Raw genomic sequence first — 24,204 nt, forward strand, 5'->3', positions numbered from 1 at the left:
AACCCATCTATTCCATGCGGCCGGCCTGGCGTAGTTTTGATTGGGCTTTGCTAGGGGTTTTATATGGGGTATTTTAGAGCAGGCTTTTTATTCAATATTTATTGTGATTTTTATTATTGCCTGTTCACCGCCCTGAGTCCCGTAAGGGAGATAGGGCGGTATATAAATTTAAATAATAAATAAATAAATAAATAAATGATCCTTTCGGCCATCCTCACCACTCTCTGCATAAATAAATTGTACTGAGCAATCTTTTCTGCTATGACTTTTCATGCTGTTTTTTTAACATTAGGTTCATCCTTTGTTTTTGCTGATAATTTTGGTTAGCTTTCATTGTGTTTTCTTGGTAAATTTCAAATAATTAAGTGTGCTTACTCATTTATGTTGGTCTATGACCATAATAAACACTTTATTTAATTATTCATTTACTTTGTGTGTCCACTGATGAGTTTTGTATTTAAGAGATTTTTACAGTTGGATTTGCAGTTTTTTTTTTGTTTCATTCATTTTTAATTTTACTATTCAAAATGATAAACACCTTTTTAGGGGAGAAGGAAAGGATTTGTTTATATAAGCTTGCATAGATAAACTTTAGAATAAGGAGGTAGAATATGTAGCATTCAAAATACTATTAACGTATTTTTGGCAGAGATCTATGGTAAAGGTTTCTACTTGAAAAATACAAGTAGTTCTTGACTTATCACCACAATTGAACCCCAAATTTTTGTAGCTAATTAAGGCAATTGTTAAGTAAGTTTTGCCCCATTTTATGACCTTTCTTGCCACAGTTGGCAAGTGAATCACTGCAGTTGTTAAATTAGTAACACGTTTGTTGTCAGAAGATCACAAAAGGTGACTACATGACCCCAGGATACTGGAACTGTCATAAATACATGCAAGTTGTCAAGGGCCTGAATTTTGACCATGTGACCATGGAGGATTTACTTCAAAAGGTCACTAAAGAAATGATTGTAAGTTGAGGACTACCTATATATGAAAGACTGACATCCAGGGAAGAAATAGCGAACTGGAGATGGCTGCACTGAAATAATGGGATAAAGTGAAATAAAGAGCTGGTGAGTAGACCAATTCCTCTCTAGACAAAGAAAAGACTTGAGATCATCCGCAAGTGCTTCATACAGTTGCTCCTGTCGAAGAGACTGCAAGACTTTTCTATTTTGCAAAAAATGCCAGGTTATTCTTATTATAAAGAGCAAGCACTTTAAATACATACATTTCAAAAAAGCTATAACATATAAAATGGAATGAACATTAGCTTTCTATTTTATATCTCTCACAATGACTATGCTTTGATTTTAACAATGTACTGCCTTGCAAAAAGAGTATTTACAAAAGTGAAACTTGTTTTTTTTCTTTTTGTTTGCACCTTTCTTTTAGAACATTAATGCATTTGTCAAACTATCTTTTGTGTATATGAATGGCATGCTGTATCTGTTAATATTTATTTTTTTAGGTTAAACTATACTGTTCATAGGATAGTCTTCTAGCTCCAAATTAAAACTGTCAAACAGAATGTAGAATTTACTACATTTATTAATGAATATATATAAATATATATAAATATTTCTATATTTTTTGTTTACAGCCTTGAGGGACAATAGGATTGAACTGCTTCGAGCTTCATGGCATGAATTGACCATTAGAGTCACTGATGTTTCATTGTCAGATGAAGGGCAATATACCTGTTCTTTATTTACTATGCCTGTCAAGACATCCAAGGCTTTTCTCACTGTTCTAGGTAAGCATGTCATACTGAAAATAATGTAAGTTGGAAGAGCATATTCAGTGTTTACTAAAACTTCATAAAACCTTCAGCTGAAAATAGCTGTAGATCAATGTAGCACTCAGTCCCAAGAAGAAGCCTCATTTATCCTTTGACCTACACAACTTCTTCTCTCCTTTCATCTTTTGTGCCAGTCATGACAAGAGTGGAAATTGTCTATTTTGTTCTAGTTCAATTAGTTCAATTTATCTCCTAATAAGCAAACTGTGATTAAAGGTGATAAAATATAGCACATCAATTTCATAAAATGTGGTTCAGAGTTGGCTTGTTTCCACTGTTAATAATTTAAATTAATTACAGTTCATCTAGGTTGAACTTGGTAAATTATAGTTACTAAAAATCATGAACTGAATCATTCAGTTTATTCAAGTGTGAAAAGTCAAAGGTGAAGAGAGGGTGTATAAGTTGAGAGGAGAGAGGAAGTATTGTGCTAAAATCCATACCAAACACAAATGCTAATATTTTAGGAGTGTAATGGGTAGTATTGAATGCGAAGGAAGAAGGAAGGAAGGAAGTTACATCCCAATTTACATTTATATTAGCTCTATGTATCAAAATTCATTATGTCCATTATTGACTTTTTGTAGCATTAAATAGTTTTATGAGTGCTGCATATACATTCCTGGTTACTAGACAATACAGAAAGTAAATTTCTAAATGACATGAAGACATGAAGAAAATCTCTGCTCACAAAACAGGGATGATGGGAGTTTGAAAAAATTTCACATGGAGGGCAAAAATTGAACTAAATTTACAAGACTGAAGTTTATTTTTTATTATTATAAAATTATTGTTATTGTTGTTATTTTTGTTGTTGTTGTTGTTGTTGTTATAGCAAGATTCATAGCTTCATGTAAATATTTCCCCCAAATAAACTATAATGTTGCTACTAGTCAAAATCTGTAATATTGAACTAAACTGAAAAATAGTTTCACCTAATATGAGAAAATAAACATCCTGATAGACCAGTGATGGCGAACCTTTTAGAGACCGAGTGCCCAAACTGCAACCCAAAACCCACTTATGCATCGTCGGGTGCCGGGTGGGTGTGGCCCATTGGCTGGGCGTGGCCCATTGGCTGGGCGTGGCCCATTGGCTGGGCATGGCCCATTGGCTGGACGTGGCTGCGGTGGTAACGGCAGACTGGGTGGGACTAAAAAGTTCAATCAATCAATTCCAACTTTGAAAGATCTTTTTTTTCCCCCGGGAGAAATTGAAATTGACTGATTGAACCTTTTTTTTTTGCACACGGTGGCGGAGGCCTAAAGCGAAAAGGTTTTATAAAACCCAGCTGAAGGCCTAGGACTGGGGCGACGGCGCGCGTGCCCACAGAGAGGGCTCTGAGTGCCGCCTCTGGCACCCATGCCATAGGTTTGCCACCACTGTGATAGACTGTTGCCACTCCTCAAGAGTTCTGACAGTAATTTGAAAGAGTATGCTAACTCTATGGATACCTCAGCAATGTTCCAAGATATAAGATCAAATGTATTTTATTTATATTTGAATAAAAATTTAGTCAATTCACACTTTGTACATTTGGACATTACATTCTGAAATTTGTATTTATTCCAATTTGAACATGGTAGATTATATCTATAGAAAAATATATACTGCATTGGAAAATAAACTATTTAAATTAACTGACTGATAAGTATTTTGTATATTAGGAAAATTACATATACATTAAAGAGAAATTTCTACAAATATTCACCTATTAATAGAAATGAGCATAACCATGTAACAAAACTAACTGCTGTAATATTAATTGTAAGATTATATAATAAGAAACTGAACAAAATAGAACTTGTCAGATGTGCTCACTTCTGAATGTTTGTCAAAGCCGTAGTACATTATATAACACAAAGAAGCAAGAGTTATTTTTAGGTATATGCGCAATTTCTAAAAAGCTTTTTTCCCCTCGAAGGCAGTAAGATTCATTGGTGCATGAATCAAATGATGAAAGAACTTACATATATACATTTGCTATATTTCACTATGTCATTTTTTCTGAATATTTCTATGGGGATAGTTGATTCTTTAAATTAGGAGTGTCAAACTGCCGGCCCATGGGCCAGATGCATCATCGGGAAGCCACGCCCACCCCATTGCCGGCAATGGCAAAAAAGCTCTGATACATTGCGCGACATCACATGACGTCGCAAGTTTGACATGTCTGCTTTAAATAGTCTGCTGTTTTTCACAAAACGTATACAGTTATTAAAAAGCAAGTAATAATACTGTGGTATTTTTTAAAGTATTTGAGACATAAATATTCATGAATCTCAAATCTAGAATCTATTTATTGTTGTTGTTCTCCAAATGTTATATATTAGGATGTCAAAGAAAAAAATGCCATCTTAAGGAAGGATAATTTTATGGATCCTTTTCCTATCTAGATTTCTGATCTTTGCCATTTTTACTATTTTTCTCTGTTTTTTAATGTTTGATTTGTAAACCACCCAGAGTCTCTGCGACTGCAGCAGAATATAAATTTAATAAATTATTGTTGATCATAGAGTCAGCCAGATGTTTAAACTGGATTTGGCATTTTGTTCACCTATTGAGTACAGTACTTCCCAAGATTCTGGAATAGGTAGATGCTGTTATTTGATTGTATTAAAGCAGGGCTGTCAAACTGCTGGCCCATAGGCTGGATGCGTCACCAGGAAACCGAGCCCACCCCATTGCCAGCAATGGGGAAAAAGCTCCGATACGTCACACGATGTCACATGATGTCACGAGTTTGACATGTCTGTATTAAAGGATATAAGGATTTTTATTTCAGGATATAAGCTGTTCCAGTAATCTACCTTTTCCAATTCACTAATGATGATTTTGTCAATGCTGATGGTGTTCAGGTGGTGCTCCACTTGCTTTGGTATTGTATCCAAGACGCCTATTACTATTGGTATTCTTTGTCTTTCTTATCAACAATAGTTAAGTCTGGGTTGTTATGTTCAGATACTTTTCTGTTTCAATTCACTTCAGAAGTTTTAACATATTCACTTTCTATTATTGCCCCTGCCCCAGTTCTTCAATTCTTGAAGCAAATGATATTTCTTGAAGATTTGCTAACACACCATTGTTGCTACTTTGCCATGCTGTTATTTGTAGTCAGTCTGTGCAATCTTCTTGCAGCAACTAAGATAAGATAAGATAAGATAAGATAAGATAAGATAAGATAAGATAAGATAAGATAAGATAAGATAAGATAAGATAAGATAAGATAAGATAACCTTTATTGTCATTTTTTTACTGTGGGCACAACGGCACACATCAAAAATGAAATTTAGTTGCCCACTCTCAAAGTAAAACACATACATGACACATACCTAAACATACTATATACAACATATGTACAGACCTACACTTTGTCATTTTGAATATAACAATCACAACCAATTCTAACTAGGCATTTTACTGTTTCTTCAACTTCTTAGCACAGATGGTATTTGTTATTGGTTGTTGTCTTCTCAATTCTGGCTTTATATGCATTTATTCTTAATGTTTGATTTTCTGAAATCAGAATTAGTCTCTCTGCCTCTTTGTCAGGTCTCATTTTTTATATGCTTTATCTACTGGTAGTTTTTTTTAATGTATTGGCCATGATCTTTTCTATTTTTCATTTGGCTTTTCTTAAACATCAGTTGGTCTCTTTGGTATTCACTAAGCTTTCATGGTGTACTAGCTTCAGTCTATCTTCTTCACTGTCCTTCAGATATTGCCCTTTTTAATTCTTCAGTTGTGTATTGGCCATGATCTTTTCTATTTTTCATTTGGCTTTTCTTAAACATCAGTTGGTCTCTTTGGTACTCACTAAGCTTTCATGGTGTACTAGCTTCAGTCCATCTCCCTCACTGTCCTTCAGATATTGCCCTTTTTAATTCTTCAGTTGTCTTGTGTACTTGCAACATTCCATGCCTTCCTATGCTTCTTCATAGAATCTGTCAACATCACTGAATGGATGAAGGGTGTGATTCCTTTTCCTTATTTTTCTGGTCTTTCTATATAGGGCTTTTTGTTCAGTTTGAGTCAGTCTGCTATATATCTAATAAATGAATTTCTGCAGCTGTTAACTGTCTTTCTACCATTGAGTTTGAATGTTGAGGTCTTTTTCATTTCTCATGATATACAATATTCACTACTAACCTTCTTCTTGACTTCAGCATGCTTGATATTGTCAGCCTCAGGTATTTGTAGTGATCATCTTCATACTGACTCTTGAAGTTATTTCCATAGAGCACATTTATTCCTTTAGTTTTCACTATTTTCCCCTTGTTGATGGTAAGGGTGGCAGTTTTTCCAGTCCGGACTCCATTTTAGTATCTTTGCTGTATATTCAGACAGTGTTGAACATCTCTCCCCCTCCTCCTCCTCCTTCTCCTCCTCCTCATCCTCATCCCTCATCACCCATCCTTTCTCCCTAGTCTTCCTCCTATCCTATAAAATATCAAACTTTCTTATGGACTACTTTTCTAGGTAAATTGCTTTCTTTGTATGTACTTATGTGTATGTGTCTATGTGCATACTTCTCCAGAGTGAGAGTTATAGCTTTATATGAAATGGAAAATCAACTATAGGGACCTCTCCCTTTGATGTTCATACATTGTCTGTGATTGTGCACTGAGAAGATTTCTGTATATGGCAACTTTTATGTAAGCTATTATTGTTCATAAAGATATCTTGTTCTGAGAGCATCACTGGCAAAATTTGGCACATTTCCTTTGCCTTTTCTTATTTGTCCATTTTCCAATTTTGTACTTTTTAAAAAATCTTTCTCTATAGTAAGGTGAGAGTTGAATTTAATAAGGCTGATGTAAAATGTTCTGTGTGCTAGTAATATTAAACTTAATCCAGCCAGAGAATTGCTTTTGTGCCTAGGATATGAAATATGTGCTTCTGCTGGTTCCACTGAGACTATTTTACCAGTTTAATGTTAAAAGGGAGGGAGAACTCTCAAAACAGAGTATCTGGGATAAAGACAAATACAAGTTGATTTTTAATCTAAAGAAGTATTTTTGTTAACAAAATCAGGTTTTTAAATTCAGTGTAACATACTACATTTCTAGAAAGTATCTATAATAATATTGAAGGAACTATGTAGCAACTCATTTTATATTTGGTATTAATTTATAACTGTAATTAATAATTTAAGTATTGAAGTGGCTTAGAAATGTATGTATTTGAATAATATCTTACTTTATTTCAGATTATTACATGTTAATATTAAGTGCAACATTGTTAAGTGCAACATTTGCATGTCTCTCATCTTTATTATAATCACTTATTTATGAGTATATTGTGAGTGTCAAGTAATATCCACCCTTTAATGATAAAAATGTATGAATCTTAGAATTCCAAAAACTTCAATATATTCACCTAGTTGAAAAGATAAAAAGATTGTAGAAAGTATTTCATTTCCTTGATTAGATTTACAGTATATAATAATATTTAGTATGCACTTTATTGTTTTTGTGTCTTTGAGTTAGTGTTGACTCCTGGCAACTGCCTGAACAAGTCCATACAGTTTTCTTGGCAAAATTTCAAAAATGGTTTGCCATTTGCTCCTTCCTAGAACTGAGAGAGAGTGAATGGCTCAAGGTCACTCAGCTAGCTTTGTGCCTAATATTGGAATAGAATTCACCATCTCTCAGTTTCAAACTTTATACCTTAACCATCTGGCTTAACCACCTTCATTTAGTATATTTAGTCAGAAATATATATTTATTCAGAAATAAATCCCATTGAATAACAGGATTTATGCTATGGTAATCATAGTGTTGTACTCAACTGCATATTTTAATGTTTATTTAAATTTTTAATAATTTAATTTTGTAATGATGGTATAATCTGATCTTGTTTGTAATTGAATTATTATCATAACTTCCACTGGACTGTATATTACATGTTTTATGTCTGAAAGAGGCATGACTAAGATTTCTGTTCCTTTCAAATCTATCCTATTTAACTTTCCACTCATATTAATCATTAAATCATTCTGTTTTCTATTTTCCATTTTAGCCCTCCATTTTTATGAGCTTCCTTCTGCTATATGTTATGCTCTTCTTTATTCAGCCCATATAAAGTATTTTTCCCTTTCTCTCTCTCTTAATGGAACTGATTTTCATTCTTCTGCTTCACTCTAGCCATTTAATTTTTCAACAAGCAATACATTTGCAAAATTGCTGCCAGATTTACTAGAAAAATAAGAAACCTGAAAAGAAATAGTCCAGAATAAGTAACTAGCAGATTCTAAGTCTTGGTTGGAAAACTGTTGAAGCAGATGTCTAACATTATTTGCTATAACAATAACACATAATCTGCCCTATGTTTAAATGAAAGTCAATAAGCAATAGCTTCACATGATTCAGTATACTTACTTAAGTCTGACCTTTCAGTGGGAGCTGTTGGCCATAATCTGCAACAGCTGGCTTTTGAATATAGAATTGATGATGATAAATGATGAAATATGATGTATGGAGCTGACTATATTTAAAATGAAGAATTCGTAAGAACCAACTTAATAGAAAAATGGCTGGCTCATTTAACGAATGATGAATATCTAGACAATTGATTTTCTTTAAATGAATAACATTAGAATATATAATGCTAGTATCCTGGAATGAGACAATATCTATATGTCATGCAAAACAGAAATTTACAGTCATTTCCACATATTGAGGGAATTTTCTCTAACAGTTTCCCAGCAGATCTATGAAAAATAAAAAAATCAGTACTGTTTTATATTGTTATTAAGTCTGCTTCTCCAGTTCTGTTGTTTTTCTCTTTCCTTTGCAAGCTACTGTATTAATTTTGCTTCTTTAACTCAGAACCACTAAAACTATTTTTCATCTTTTATTTTCTTATTTCCAATTTATATTTATTTGTATTTATTTATTTACAATTCATATTTCATTTTTTAGCTGTTGATGATATGGGTAGAAATTTAAAAAATTAAATCTAGAATAGCAAAATATTTTATATTCTGGAAATGATGCAATATGGAGATTTTTAGGGAAAATCAAGAGGTAGAGAGAATATGAGTAATTCATTATTTAAAGGAAGTATGTTTTAAATTAATAGTGGAAATAAACATAGAACAAAGTGTATGACAAGGCAATACAATATCCTTTTCTCAGCCTGCTTTGAAGAAGTATATTGCAAGCTAGACTGGGCAAAAGATGAAATAAAAATCAATGGCACCTAATTAAATCACTTAAGATTTGCAGATGATGTTGCTCTCATCTCACAAGACCCAGAAGAGCTACAAAGACACATACAAGAGCTGCATGAAGCAGAAGAACCATTTGGCTTAAAAATAAACATGAAAAAGAGCCAGGTTATGTTTAATAAATTCACTAAAGAAAGAAAAATGTTTATATCTGGAAAAGAACTAGATGTAGTAGACCACTATATATACCTTGGCCCATGGATCTCAATGGAAGGTGATACAATAAAGGAAATTGAATGATGTGTTAAATGTGGTTGGCAGGCATTCGGCAAGCTAAGCATAATTTTCAAGAACAATCTCCCCCAATGCCTGAAGAGAAAATTTTTCGATCAGTGTGTGCTACCTGCTCTAACATATAGCGATGAAATATGAACACTAACCTCACAATGAAAACAAAAGCTATGAGTGGCGCAAAGAGCCATGGAAAGTTACATGCTCGGCATTACAAGACAAGATAAAAAGACCTGCACATGGATTAGAGAACAAATAAAAGTATCATCAAGACAGTAAAAAAAATGGAAATGGGCTAGTCACATAGCAAGAAGAATTGATGACTGGTGGACCAAGGTAGCCATAGAATGGATCCCACTTGATAAAAAGCATCCATGAAAGAGATCTAACACAAGATCTATCAACAACATCAGTAAGTATTGGGGGCCCAATGGGCAAAAGAAAGCTGAAGACCATATAGGTTGGAAAAATGTGGGAGAGGCCTTCATCCTTCAGTGAATAGACAATGACTAAAATGATGATAATGTTTTAAATATTATTTAAATGCAAATTTTGATGTTGATTTCTTTTAAACTATAATTTAATGATGACATAGGATAAGTGCAGTTATGAAAGGTACAATATGTAAAAATGGCATGGACCAAAAATAACTGATTCATTTATAAGGACAAATCATCAGTAAGGTCTCCATTCTACTTTCTAACTTCCCTTTGTACTTCATTCTTCTTTTCCTTCTCATCTGAGTTCCATCCAATCATATGAAATATTTTAGAGAGGTCAGTAAGAATATTTTTTTCCTATCTGAGGCTCTGCTTCATAGTCATACTGAATCCTTAATCACTGCCTGGAATATGGACCAAGACACTGGATAGAATCATGCCCATGCAATTTCTCTCAGTCTATCATTCCCAACAGTTCCTATGGTTTACAGAAAAATTGAGGGTGTTGAACTAATCAAGAGATGCCTAGAACGCAATTGGAAGAAGGCAAGGGATGGATTTGATTATAATTGTAATTGTTGACAAAGTGAAGAAAATGGAAACTCTGGACTCTGCTTGATGTGATCATTCCTTCACCAAGACCAGCAACTAATCTATTTTTAAATGTAAAGGTTTCTGAACTTCTTGTCAATTGTTTCACTGTCTACTTAATACACAAAGGTTCAGACTTCCAACTTTACTCTGAGTTCAATTTCATAGAGTGAATTGATTTCCAGAAATCTATAATTTACACAGGATAAATTATATAAATTATGGCCATTTGGGTTAATCAAAAAACACACTGTGGTCTAAAGAAAAGACTAAGTGATATGGTGAAGTTTATTCTGTTTAATATTAACTGATTAATTGGAATAACTATAATTTGGTATTAATCAATGGCTCTTTTCTCAAATATTACATTGTTTAAAATGTGATGCCCATTATCTTGACAGTTTGCGTTCAAACAGTTATTTCACTGAAAAAGTGTTTTAATGAATATGTTTGTTGTCTTCACAGCATGAACTGCATAAAACCTGAAATTCAATAATTGGTTCAAAACTAAAAAGAAAGTCTCCTTTTCACTTCTATATATTTTCAAAGTTCATCTTCTGTATTTGATTTGGACGATAAGTTATGTGATAAACCTATAATTGATGTATAAAAGAATGTATTTATTATTCATTTCCTACTGTGTTAATACACACTTTATTACTAAAGCAATTTTCTTGATCATTACTACCATTTTACTTTTCCCACTGTTTTTAAAAAAAATCTTAAACAAGCCATTAGCAAAACTGTAATTCATTTGTTTATCTTTTGTTAGGTGTTCCAGAGACTCCTCAAATTAGTGGATTTATTTCACCAATTATGGAAGGAGATTGGATGGAACTTACTTGCAAAACATCTGGTAGTAAGCCAGCTGCAGATATTAGATGGTTCAAAAATGACAAAGAGGTGAAAGGTATTGTTTGGAATTGTATATTTGCTTTATAATAAACAACTGTTAACTAATCAGGACAGACTCTGCTTATCAACATTATCTTTTTTTTTTGTTCTTTATATTAGTGATATAATGGCATTCTCCACTCCCAGATGGGACCATTAGCCCATTTTTTCTTTCTATTTTTTCCTGAAAAATCGAAATATATCTGTTCCATCCCTACCCATCCCAACCTGAAAGCTCCTTTTTCAAAATATTTGCTGCTTTCTCAGTAGCAAATTTGTTTTTTATACCAAATTAATATTAACAAAGGAGAATGTTTCAGCTCAGGAATGAATTGAAGGGTCCTTGGTGCTGTCTGAGCTTGGTTGGTTTTTTTGCACACGATTCATTATCCAAACTAATATCATCAGTGCATTGTGCAGTGTATGGCTGTTGTTTATCTAGTTTGGTTAGTGAAATATCTGCAAGAAAACAACCAAGCTCAGAGAATACAAAGGACCACCAAGGACTCAGAAAATACTTATATAGCAATAATAATATTCAGTTCAGTTTACCAAATGAACAATATATGTTCTGTTCTGCTCTGCTCCGCTTTACTCCATTCTTACACACACACACACACAGAGAGAGAGAATGGTATTAATATAGAGACAAATGCAACAAATAGAAAGATCTTATGTTAGCCCTCTTCATATAATTCTCAATCTGTTAGTTAAAGCTGTGGAACAATTATAACTCTTCAGGGATTCACAGTGTTTCCATACCCATACCAGAAGGGCAAGAGATATATTTAAGCTCTATGTGACTTACGTTGTGGTCACTTTGTAGCTTTCAAAAGTTGAACAGATAGTCAACTACATTGCACAGCCCTATTATAATACCAGCAAATTAAATATTGGTTCAGATAAGTGTGATGTAGAATGAGGAACAGATAAAGCTATGAAGGAAACTATTAACTATTTATGCTAATTAGAGATGGAGAAATGTGTCTGTACATTGAACTGTTTGATGAAAATTGGATTCTGAATTGTTAATCATTCTATTTATTGCTGATGGATTTTATTACCACTGTTGCCAACTACAAAAAGAATAGTTTGGACAATTTTATATCAGAAGTCAAAATAAACCTGATTTAACTTGAACAAAAACTAAGCTGGATAGCTTTGGATACATTAGTTTAAAGGAGAAGTAGAAACTTGTCATATTTTTCTTTAGGCAGTAAAATATGTTGGGCTAATTTATTAATAATTATGTGAATTAGAGTGATGGATAAATAATAATATATATTACCAGTACTTTTTTTCTATACATACAACCCTTGCCTACCCTACAAGGTTCCATCCAAAAAAGATGCCAGAACTCCGTTCTGGGCATTCTATGACAAGAAAAGCCCTGTATATTACAACTAGCAGCACCTCCCCCAATAATCAAATATTATTTGTTTTTACAAAGTCTAATTTAAAATTATGTTGTATGTAATTGTTTTGATTTACTTGATGTTTTATTCTCACCATCAGAAACAAGTGTTCATATTGCTTTACTACTAAATTTTTGGTTACCTTTTGAAATAACCTTCAACAAAAGCTAACATATAAAATTTTAACTCTTCAGTTGATGTGAAAAAAATACTTCATTTCTCTAAAATTAACATTGCTGTCATAAGAATTTTAAAACATTTGATCAGAGAATGGCATTAAAAGAAGAAAAAACATGAATCTCATTAAAATGAACACCCTAAATCTATTCTTATGGTCAAATGGCAAGGGAACAGAAAAAAGAAGACTGAAAATATACTTAACCTGCAGCATATGTGAAAAAGAATCTGTTCATTCTTAATTAATGAATAAGATGGAATTCAGAACTAGTTTTCAAGATCTTATTCTAGTCTCTCAAGGATCAAAGTACAACTGTTTTTTTTGCTTTTTGAGAAAAAAATGCAGTGAAAATGGGAAAATAGATACATTGCAATGTTAAGATCCATACTATAGTTTAGGGGGCGGAACCTACTTTTATGAAAACAAAATGCAGTATATAGAGAAGAAACATGGTCAAAATTCAAAGCAACTGCTTAAATAAGTGGGGTATTTCATAGCTGTTTGTTATATGTTTGGCAATTTATTAATATTATAGTCTTTCTAGAATTGATCATTTCATAAATTGAGCTGGATTAGAATGAATATGACTCTTAAGACATGATTTTGTTATTGTTTTCAATGAAATACAGGATTAGTGAAGGGTGTAAGAATGATATGAAGTTCTAAATATGGGATATATTGTGTTTTGTATTGACAACAGTAGTTGAGGGGGGGAGTAAAGGAAAAAAAGTGAAAAATAAGTGAAAGTACAATGTCTGCAAGAAAAAAGTGTAAGTCCTTTATAAAAAAAATAATGTGACTCCCAACTGAACAAATGAAAAGTAGTGATAAGGAAATAATGTAGGAGTTGCTTGGAACAGTTTGAAAATATTATGTTTCTGAGTTCCACCAACAAATAGCATTATGTTATTGGGAAGGATGTTAGATGGAAAGTTGAAGTGAAGAAGACTATGGACAGAACAGAAAAAGCAAGTAAGAGAATAATTGCTGCTAAAAATGAGGATGAGAAAATATAGTTGAAAGCACTATAGTCAAAAACAGAAAATAACATTTATGATTAAGAAAATGTTTGCAACTGTATGAAGACTAACAACAATCTGACTGCAGATTTACTGGAATTAGAAACTAAATATGGTGAAATAATTTGTTGGAAAGAATATTTTAGATTAAAATGTAAAATGTTTAGACCAATGCTATTGTCCAGGAGGGGAAAAAAATCTGATCAAAAGGAAGATATTGTAAGAAGGTTGAAAAATTGTAAGGCTGGGAGGTAAATGATACAACTGGAGAAATGTTATCATATAGAACTGATTTGCTTGTGAACTGGTATGTCTGTTAAAAATTATCATCACGCTGTTGCAATCTCACCATCTGGCATATTAATAGTTATTCCAAATTCCAAAGGGTGGGAGGTGTAGCCTGTAGGAGAATGATGCATCAGGATTGACATTTGACAAAAATAGCAGGAACATATATATATATATATATAAAGCAGTGTCCTGCTGTATCAAACTCCTGGTTCATCAGTTCAGCAGTCTGTTTTTACAATGGACAAGGAAGTCCACTAGTGGACAAGGAAGCCCACTAGTCTCTCAGAATATGCTCTCCAAAGACAATCGTGCTGCCATCCAGACTAATAACAGTTGAACTTCATGAGTTTCATTCATTGGTCCAACTCTTTTTTTAAGCCAGTCAAGCTCATTTTATATAATTATCAGAATTCTGATTAAGAAAATGTAAGAGGTAACAATGAGCAAATTCTAGAAACTGTAATGAAACTCTGTGCTGGGCAGGGCATGGCCAGATCAGAATTTTGCTTCAATAGATGTGTTTATTTAGAGAAACTATCTTGTACTTCATATTTTGTATGTGTATATGCAATAGGAACAGTATGTAATGTATCTAAAGAATTCACAAGAATAAACAATAAGCATTAGTGAACTCAACATTAACAGACTGAGCAAAAATTACTTTCATTTCTTTATATAGTTAAGAATAAATGAACAGCAAATGATTGTGGTGGCATTAAAGTTGTCATTTGGGGCATAAATGCAAATGCAATATGTACATTTATAACAAATAATCTGTTGGTGGCTAAGAAACTGAACTATAGATAACTATATGATAAAAGCAGGATGTATTTGAAAATTACTGTATCTCTGATCAAAGTAATTATGTTTTAAAAAAATAAATTATATGTAAATAGTGAAAAAACTGCATTAAGTAGATAAATTTGTGTTCCTTGGTAAGCATCTACTAACAATGTAGTAATAAAATGAGGAAAATTTTAACATGTGCAACTGCTAGTTGTGAAAGGAAGGAGACAAAACCAAAAGAACACATATTCTCCTCCCTCTCTGATTTCGTTTTAAGGCCCTACCTATCCCTTATGCATTGTGTTGACCTTTTAAACAGGAATCCAGTTAAAGAAAATATGTGGGTGTGAAGAAAAGAAGAAATGTGGAATGCTGAAGAAGAGAAAACAACTAAGGAAGGGCAAAGAAGAAATGAAAAGATCAGTTGTAAAGAAATTATAAGAAAGAAGGACCAAGAAATTAGATATAATGAAAGGAGCAAGAAGTCCCACGTCCTCTGGGCAACAACAGAGGAGAAGAGTTGGTGTGAATGAGTAGGTCACATGAACAGAGACAACAAAGTGCTGTAAATATATATTGGTGGCAAGAGGCTGAACTGGGATGCCAATTTGTTTGTGGGTTGGAAAGGAGATGTTGAAAGCCCAAATGGAACAGTAAAAAGGCCCTACTAGATCTTACTTAGCCATTAACTCACACAATCTCAGCAGCCTGTTGATGGCTCCCTTACTGGCATAACCAATCTATAGAAGTCATTAAGAGACCAGGAATCTCAGGAGTGTGTAGTATCTACTAAGAAGACACCAAATGTCAAAAATATTCAGGCCAGAGTGAGATGGATGTACCAGTTATAAGAGAGCCAGTGACAGAGAGCTGAGTATCAGAGAGCCAAGCAGAAGAAGAAAAAAAAGCATCAGCAGCAATTAAGACATCATCATCATCATCACCACCACCAAAGATGAAATACACTAGATCCCTGGAAGAAACATCAACTTTCCATCCCTTAATAGTTAGATGAGGCCACAATAGTGATTTTAGATAATCTTAGTCAAGAAGAGCTGAAGAACAACTCTGAACAGCTCAGAAAGGAATAACCCTGGAAATAGCTGAAAATAAAAGTTAAACAAAATACATAAAAAACTATACTTATAATGTAAGTTCAAAGATGATATGTTTAGAACTATATGTAGAATAGAATTTAATAGATGCTAAAGTTATATACGCAGGTGGATATGCCAGGATCATGGGGTACTTTGTAGTGTCTATGATGTAACAAGAACAGATAGAGTCAAGAATGTTTGTGCGCTGATTATATATAAACTTAAGTACAAAATCTAATAAAATAAATACATGCACATCATTTTGTTTTATAGAGAAAATGCAAAAGGAAAATTTAAAAACTAGTGAAGAACAAGTTATTAGGTTGATAGAAAAGAGAAAGCCTAAAAAAGTGTAGCAGGAAAGATTTGATGAGTTCTTGCAGTAGAGACAACTGAGAGGTTTAAAGAACAAAACAACCAATATTTGAAGCCGTGTATAAAAATGGTGAAGGAAAACTGGTTTACAAGGATAGAATAATATAGATAAAGAAGAAACCAGCATAGCTGCACAAAGATCTCTCTGACAAACTGAAAGACAAAAAGGACAAATACAAAAAATGGAAAGAGGGGCACATAACTATGGCTGATTATCAGCAGACAGCCAGAACATTCAAAGATGAAGTCAGGAAAGCAAAGGCTCAGAACGAACAAAGACTTGCAACAGAAATCAAGGATCATTAAAAAAAAAAAGTTTCTTCCAATATATTAATAAGAAAAAAGTCAAGGAAATTGTAGGCCCACTAAAGAGAAAAGATGGCAAGGAAATAACAGACAACAGGGAGAAAGCAGAACTGCTTAACTCATACTTTGCATCAGTCTTCAAACAAAATAAACCATAGCCCAACATACCAAAAAACCCACTGCAAAAGACAAACTAGAAAAAAAATTAAAATAAGCAAGAAAATGTAAGAGAACACCTATCTGACCTTGGGACCCGGCAGACTACATCCCAGAGTTCTGAAAGAACTGGCAGATGTTATCTCAGAACCATTGCACCATATCTTTCAAAAATTCTGGACCACCAGGGAAATATATGAGAACTGGAAAAGGGCTGATGTGGTTCCCATCTTCAAGAAAGGGGGGGGGAACAAGACACCGGAAACTACAGACCAATCAGTCTAACATCAGGAAGATCCTGGAAAAGATCATCAAAAAATAGAACTGCGAACAACTAGAAACAAATAAACTAGTAGCTAGCATGGGTTTGTCAAAAACAGATCATGCCAAGCCAATCTTATTTCATTCTTCGATAAAGTGACTAAACTAATAGACCAGCGAAATACTGTGGACGTAGTATACTTAGACTTCAGTAAGGCATTTGATAAGGTAGACCACAACCTACTCCTTGGTAAGCTAGAAAAAGGTAGAATAGACAACATCACCACCTGATCGACCTGTAGCTGGCTGGCAAACCGTACTCAACGAGTAGTCCTCAACGGCTGTCATGTCTCCATCGGAGCCTGAATTTGCTGAGGAAAATGAGCTGGAACTGGAGCCTATGGAGGTCGAGGGAGAGGTGTCTGTGGCTTCAGAGGAATGTGGGGAAGACCAGGCCGAGGGAGGCCAGGGCCTTTCAGGATTGGGACAGGATGAACATGAGAGACAGAGCTCAGGCAATGAGCAAGGGCCACCCCCTCCTGATCCTAGAGCACGGAGAGTGGAGAGAAGGAGGGAACAACACAGGCAGGCTCAACTACTCGGGAGGAGAGTGCCCCGCCCCTCTCCACAAGGTACACCTGGAGACTAAGACTTAAGGAGACGCTGTGGGGAGGGGCATTTGTTGGGAACAAATGCTGATTTCTTGGAGTTTTGTGGCCATTGCTGATCTTGGAAACAACTCTCTGATCTCTTGTTCTGTGTTGTGATTTGTGCTTGGAAACCCTGAAACTCTGACCATTGGACTGGCTGACAAACTTGATTTGGTGTTCAAAGACCTCGAATTGAATTTTGGCTTCTCTTCTGAAACTGCTCAGGCAAGTTTGTATTTCCACAGGCTTGTTAGAATTTGGATGTATGTTTCTTTCCTTGTTATCTATGTGGCCTTGAGTAAATTACTCTTCTAATCTAGCTGTGTGTGAGTTGAAACCTGAAGGAGGACGGCTTGTTCCATACACACACTCTTCCTGCCTGGAGAGTTAAAAACTTGTGAAACTACTTGCAGCCAGAGTCTGCTGAAGGTGTGTATGTCTTACTTTGTTCTGCGGCTTGCCAGAAACGTGGGAGCATTTGGGGAAAATTGGAGCAAATAAAGGGCGGTTTGAACTGCCAGTTGACTGTTTTGCCTCTGTGCTGTGCCCTGGGTCATCACAATGGCACTACATCCACATGGAGAAAGTAAGTAGTGGGGTACCACAAGGTTCTTTCTTAGGCCCAGTACTCTTCAATATATTCATAAAAGATGAGTGAATTGAAGGGGAACTCATCAAATTTACAGATGACACCAAACTAGCAGGAGTAGCCAATAATCCAGAAGACAAACTCAGGATCCAAAAATATCTTGACAAACTTGAACAATGGGCTCTATCCAACAAAATGAGTTTCAATGTGGAGAAAAGCAAAGTTTTACATTTAGGCAGGAAAATTGAAATATACAAGTACAGATTGAGCAAGACCTGGCTTAAAAACAGTAACTAGTGGATGATCACTTGACCATGAGCCAGCAGTGTGCAGCAGCAGCCAAAAAAGCTAATACAATCCTGGGTTGTATAAACAGAGGCATAGAATCAAGATCACCAAAGTATTAGTACCGCTTTATAAAATCCTAGTAAGACCACACCTGGAATACTGCAGCCAATTTTGGTCAAAATATCACAAAAAAGTTGTTGAGAATTTGGAAAAAATTCAGAGAAGAGCAACTAAGATGATCAAAGACCTGGAGACTAAAACATACGAAGAACGGCTGCAGGACTTGGGTTTGGCTAGTTTAAAGAAAAGAAGAAACAGGGGCGACATGATAGCAATATTCCAATATTTGAGGGGCTGCCATAAAGACGAGGGGGTCCCATTCTTCTCCAAAGCACCAGAGGGCAGGACAAGAAACAATGGTTGGAAACTGAACAAAGAGAAAAGCAACCTAGAATTAAGGAGAAACTTCCTGATAGGGAGGACAATTAACCAGTGGAACCACTTGCCTCCAGAAATTGTGGGCGCTCCATCACTGGAGATTTTTAAGAAGAGACTAGACAGTCACTTGTCTGAAATGGTATAGATTCTCCTGCTTAAGTGGGGGGCTGGACTAGAAGACCTCCAAGGTCCCTTCCAGTTCTGTTCTGTTCTGTTCTGTTCTATTCTATTCCATTCCATTCCATTCCATTCCATTCTAGCCTTTACTTTTTCTCATCTCATGATTTTAATTTCATTGTTTTATCATTTCTTACTCCTTTTCTGCCTTATATGACTTTCTTAATCCAAATAGTATCATGGGTATGGATAATTAATGGAGAATAGGCTTCTTGGAAAAGGCAGGTGTAAAAAAAAATACTCTAAATCAGGCTTACTTATAGGTAAATCAATAAAGGGCTTCAACCTCAAAGAAACAATAGATAATCTGGACTTTTGAAAACCTTTGGTGATTTTTTTCCCCTCGCATTTTTTTTCGTATTCTTTTTCTCCTGGAGAATTTTCATTTCAGTATTAATGCACTCCATGAATTTGTATGATTTTTTTAATTAAATCAATTCATGGATTTTTGCAAGCAGCACTAGTGCCTCTGATAGAGTAACTGCTCCTATTTATTTCATAGAAGCTGTGAATGATATGTATTTTAGTAAATTAGCCAATTATTCAAACTCTTTGAAATATCTGAAAGAGATATATAAAAAACTCTGTACAACAGCATGTCTATGTTTTCCAAATTAGTTTTTTCATAATCAAGATATATTTATATGTTATGGAACTGAAACCATGGAACAGACTTGGGTATGGGTGTCACAGCAGTTATTAATCTCCCTTTCATATCACAAGATGAGTTTCAGTAGGAAAGGATATCTCTGTACTGTTTCTGTAATTTCAATTTTCTAACATTTATGATCATGTCCTTTATATAGTTTGTCTTTGTCCTATACTACACAATCATACCACATCTCTGATACAAGAGTCTTTGCTGCTATTCAACATGTGGATTTTACAGATCATATCCCATAGCCACACCTAACAATTGATCATATCAAACTGAGTGTGATACATTATTTTTAAGCACTGATTTTTTTATAAATTGTTATTTATGTATTCAATTTATGTATTCAGTTCTCAGAAGATTGTAATCATATTCGTCAAATGAGAATTAATGAAGTTTATAAAACTGAAACAACTTGCTTCTTTTGTTTATTTTGAATAAAGTTTTGAGGACACATTCAAATCCAATACTTTTTTCCCTGAAGTTTCACTTTCCTGTAATCCAAAATGCTGCAGGGAGGCTTTTTTAGACAATAAACCAAAATGTATCATGACATTCATAATTTATGTACATAAACGTTGTTCCATACTTTGACTGCATATTTTATAATTTCTCTAAAACTGCATGGTTTTCTTCCAAAACCCAACAGTGATTAACATTATGGAATAACAATTGCTATGGATTAAACAACCTGAGTTTTTAAAAAAATCAGATTGCACTTTTATGGCAGCAAAGAAATACATAATACAGAAATTCAGAATACCTATTCCGGATAGATTCAAAAGAGCAGCACACAACTGTAAAAGTTGTTTTTATTACAAGCACAGAAAGAGTACAAAAGGGTCGTGTCACTTCAGTTGGTGGGAACTGACTTAGACAACAGCTGATGAACCATGGAATGAATGATTCTCACATTAATCTTGTCAATGAAAAAACTCAAAATGGTATATTTATAAAACATACCCATTTGTTTTTAATTGTTATGCATTCCAAAATTTAACTAAATGCATTATCTCAAATTAAGTGCTTTTGGGACTTTAGAGGTCTAATGTTAGAGAGAAAAACACATTACTACACACAATTTCATAAAATTTTCATCTCTACTCTCTAAAACCATATTAACTCTTAAATACAAAAACAGATATTCAACTGTGTACCATATATACAATAAAATACAGGTATGTTATGCAGGAATTGTCCCATTCCAGACTGATTTTCCTAAATTATTTATCAGAATCACCTCTATCTTGTGTAAATTAATATAAAATATTTAGCCTTCATGCATTCTATTACTATGTGATTAAGAGAGAAAAAAGGCAGAAAAAATTGTGGGTTGGATGCGATTCCCTTCCCACAAAATAAGGATAGTTATAGACAAAAGGTAATCTATGAATATCTATGAATGGATGTGGCAGGATAAATTGTTGTTGTTGTTAATTGTGAAGTCGTGTCCGACCCATCGCGACCCCATGGACAACGCTCCTCCAGGCCTTCCTGTCCTCTACCATCTTCTGGAGTCCATTTAAGCTCCCGCCTACTGCTTCAGTGACTCCATCCAGCCACCTCATTCTCTGTCATCCCCTTCTTCTGTTGCCCTCAATCTTTCCCAGCATTAGGCCCTTCTCCAGTGAGTCCTTCCTTCTCATTAGGTTGCCAAAGTATTTGAGTTTCAACTTCAGGATCTGGCCTTCTAAAGAACAGTCGGGGTTGATCTCTTCTAGGACTGACTGGTTGGAACACTTTGCAGTCCAAGGGACTCGCAGGAGTCTTCTTCAGCACCATAGTTCAAAGGCCTCAATTCTTTGGCGCTCAGCCTTTCTTATGGTCCAACTTTGCAACTGGAAAATCCATGGCCTTGACTATACACACTTTCATTGGCAGCGTGATGTCTCTGCAGGATAAATTATAAGAACAAAATTGTATAGAAAATGTAGTGAATAGTGTGGTGTATTTAATTTTTTTTTATGGTCTTTCTCCAATATATTTTCTTTTAATCTCTTTATGTAATTTACTGACCATGAAAAGAAATAATGTAATGTTACATAGGTGTAAGTACAAATACAAAATAAATAGCTTTTTGCGTAAACATTTTAAAAAATGAGTGGATTTCTAAAAACCCTAAGATCATTTCAAAAAAAAAATGTTCTATTTCTTTTTTTTATAGTGATTTTCTTATTATTTTGTTATAAAACTTACACAATATATACATTGTTTTGCTAAACATGTAGTCATGAACTTAACAACAGTTCACTTAGTGACTATTCAAAATTACAACGGTTGCAGGATCTTGGGATCACGTGATCACCTTTTGTGACCTTCTGACAAGCAAAGTGAAAGGGGAAGTCAAATTCACTTCACAACTTAATAACTGTCTTACTAACTTCTGCAGTGATTCATCTAACAAGCAAAGAACTGTGTTACTAACAATAGTGTTATTAACAATTGCAGTGATTCACCTAACAACCTATCAGCTATGGCCAGAAAGGTTGTAAAGTGGGACAAAACTCATTTAACAACTGTCTCTCTCAGCAATAGAGATTTTGGGCTGAATTGCGGTCATAATGGAGGACTACCTGTTGTGGTATTTGTACAGTATTGATTAAAAAATGTCACCACTGCAATGTTTAAACAGCTCATATCAATAAGGATACAAAAAAAGAAAGAAATGTTAAATAATCTTAATAATAGTTTCAAATGTCAGTATTAATAAGTGTAAAATTATTTGGCTTTTTTATCCAGAATTGAAAATAACATGAAAAAATTGCTGCAGGTTACATCAAAGTATTTTTTTGTACAATAAAGGTTTTAGTCTGAAGCTGATTACTTAGTTTTAAGATCTCCATTGTTTTGTTACTTAATATTGTTTGTGCATACTGAAAAGGAAAAGATAAACAAAGCAAATTTGACAATGATTAAAATAGCAATAGATAAAAGGAGGAAAAAAAAGGCGTGAGGAAAGAAAATAGTCTTAAGGGAAAAATATTTGGATTGCAATCTAATTATATTAAAGATAATGAGGAGCAGAATCTCATTCTGACAGTTCTGTCTTTTGGTTCTTATTGAAATTGCATTTCCCATCTGTGTCTGTGTACATTTGGGAATGACAACATGGATAGTTCTGTAAGACAAAGGAATGTCGGGAAATAGAACTTGTTTGCCTTGATAAGATAAGCAAATATGATGAAAGGTACATTTTTTATTTGCTATTTTAAAATGATTTTATGTTCTGTAGTCTTCTTTTGCCTTTTATTGTCAGCCCTTGATGCTAAATTATAGCAAACTTTATTTTTACAGATGTTAAATATTTAAAAGAAGAGGATGCAAATCGGAAAACATTTACTGTTAGCAGCACAATGAATTACAGAGCAGATCGTTCTGATGATGGTGCAGTTGTAAGTTGCAGAGTAGATCATGAATCGTTGAATTCCACACCTCAGATAGCAATGCAAGTCCTAGAAATACACTGTAAGTATTACGTATCTGAATTTTATGAATGATGAACTAGTGTGAATATTCTTTATGTTTTGAGATTTTATTCATTATTTGGAGTTTTGGACATTACATTTTCCTTCTATAGTTATAATTTTAAAAATTATTTAAAATATGTGTAACAACACAATGGGGATGTAACATTATTAAATAACTATCACAATATTGTCCATGTCTTGATATTGCTACAATTATCTATTGATTCGTAGATGTCCATAGAAGTTATGTATGGACTCATACAGCTAAAAGCTAATTAGTTCCATGTGACTGTGATACGTGGAAATCATATTCGTGCTGGATGTTTGGATACCTAAATTAGAACATCTCATGAGTCCTGACAAAACATGTCTACTTGGTTTATGCATCCTTTAAATAGCGAACAAATTACAACTTGAAGTCATGAATCCAATACCACCAAAATTATATTTTGATTGAAATAAGATACTAAAATATAGTACAGCATTTCTAAATTTTCAGAAATTGAATAAAACTTGAGGTGAAATGTATTAACATTTTTATACTTCTTTTTTCTTGTCTTTTCAGAAATAAAACATTTGATATATTTTTATTGTTTTAAATTATGGAAAATCACATATCTTGTTTGTTGTTCTGAAAAGTTTTTGTATCTGTTAAAATTATTCAGAAAAACCAATTTGAGTATTTTAGATTGAAACATCAAAATATTAATGGTATTTGTTCTGCCTATTCTTTTTACACCTGACATATTTTTTTTAAATAAACATAATTTTTAATTCCTTTTGACCTTATATATTAAAACTATCAAAATAATAACAGCAAAAAGCTATTGTTTAAAACCCTAGCTTACATTGAATCTGATTATTT

At 33.8% G+C, this 24,204-nt stretch overlaps 1 protein-coding gene across 1 annotated transcript in view; it reads left to right on the forward strand.

The window, feature by feature from the left end:
- The window catches only part of CADM2 (cell adhesion molecule 2), a 159,905-nt gene that overhangs the window by 72,114 nt on the left and 63,587 nt on the right, over positions 1 to 24,204 (forward strand). Inside the window, exons 4-6 of the mRNA XM_015818887.1 lie at positions 1,607 to 1,759; positions 11,070 to 11,207; positions 23,167 to 23,337. Of these exons, the coding sequence (XP_015674373.1) occupies positions 1,607 to 1,759; positions 11,070 to 11,207; positions 23,167 to 23,337 (462 nt within the window). The remainder of the gene's footprint in view (positions 1 to 1,606; positions 1,760 to 11,069; positions 11,208 to 23,166; positions 23,338 to 24,204) is intronic.

Source organism: Protobothrops mucrosquamatus, unplaced genomic scaffold, assembly GCF_001527695.2.
Source record: "Protobothrops mucrosquamatus isolate PMUCROS unplaced genomic scaffold, P.Mucros_1.0 scaffold813, whole genome shotgun sequence".
Lineage (NCBI taxonomy): Eukaryota > Metazoa > Chordata > Lepidosauria > Squamata > Viperidae > Protobothrops > Protobothrops mucrosquamatus.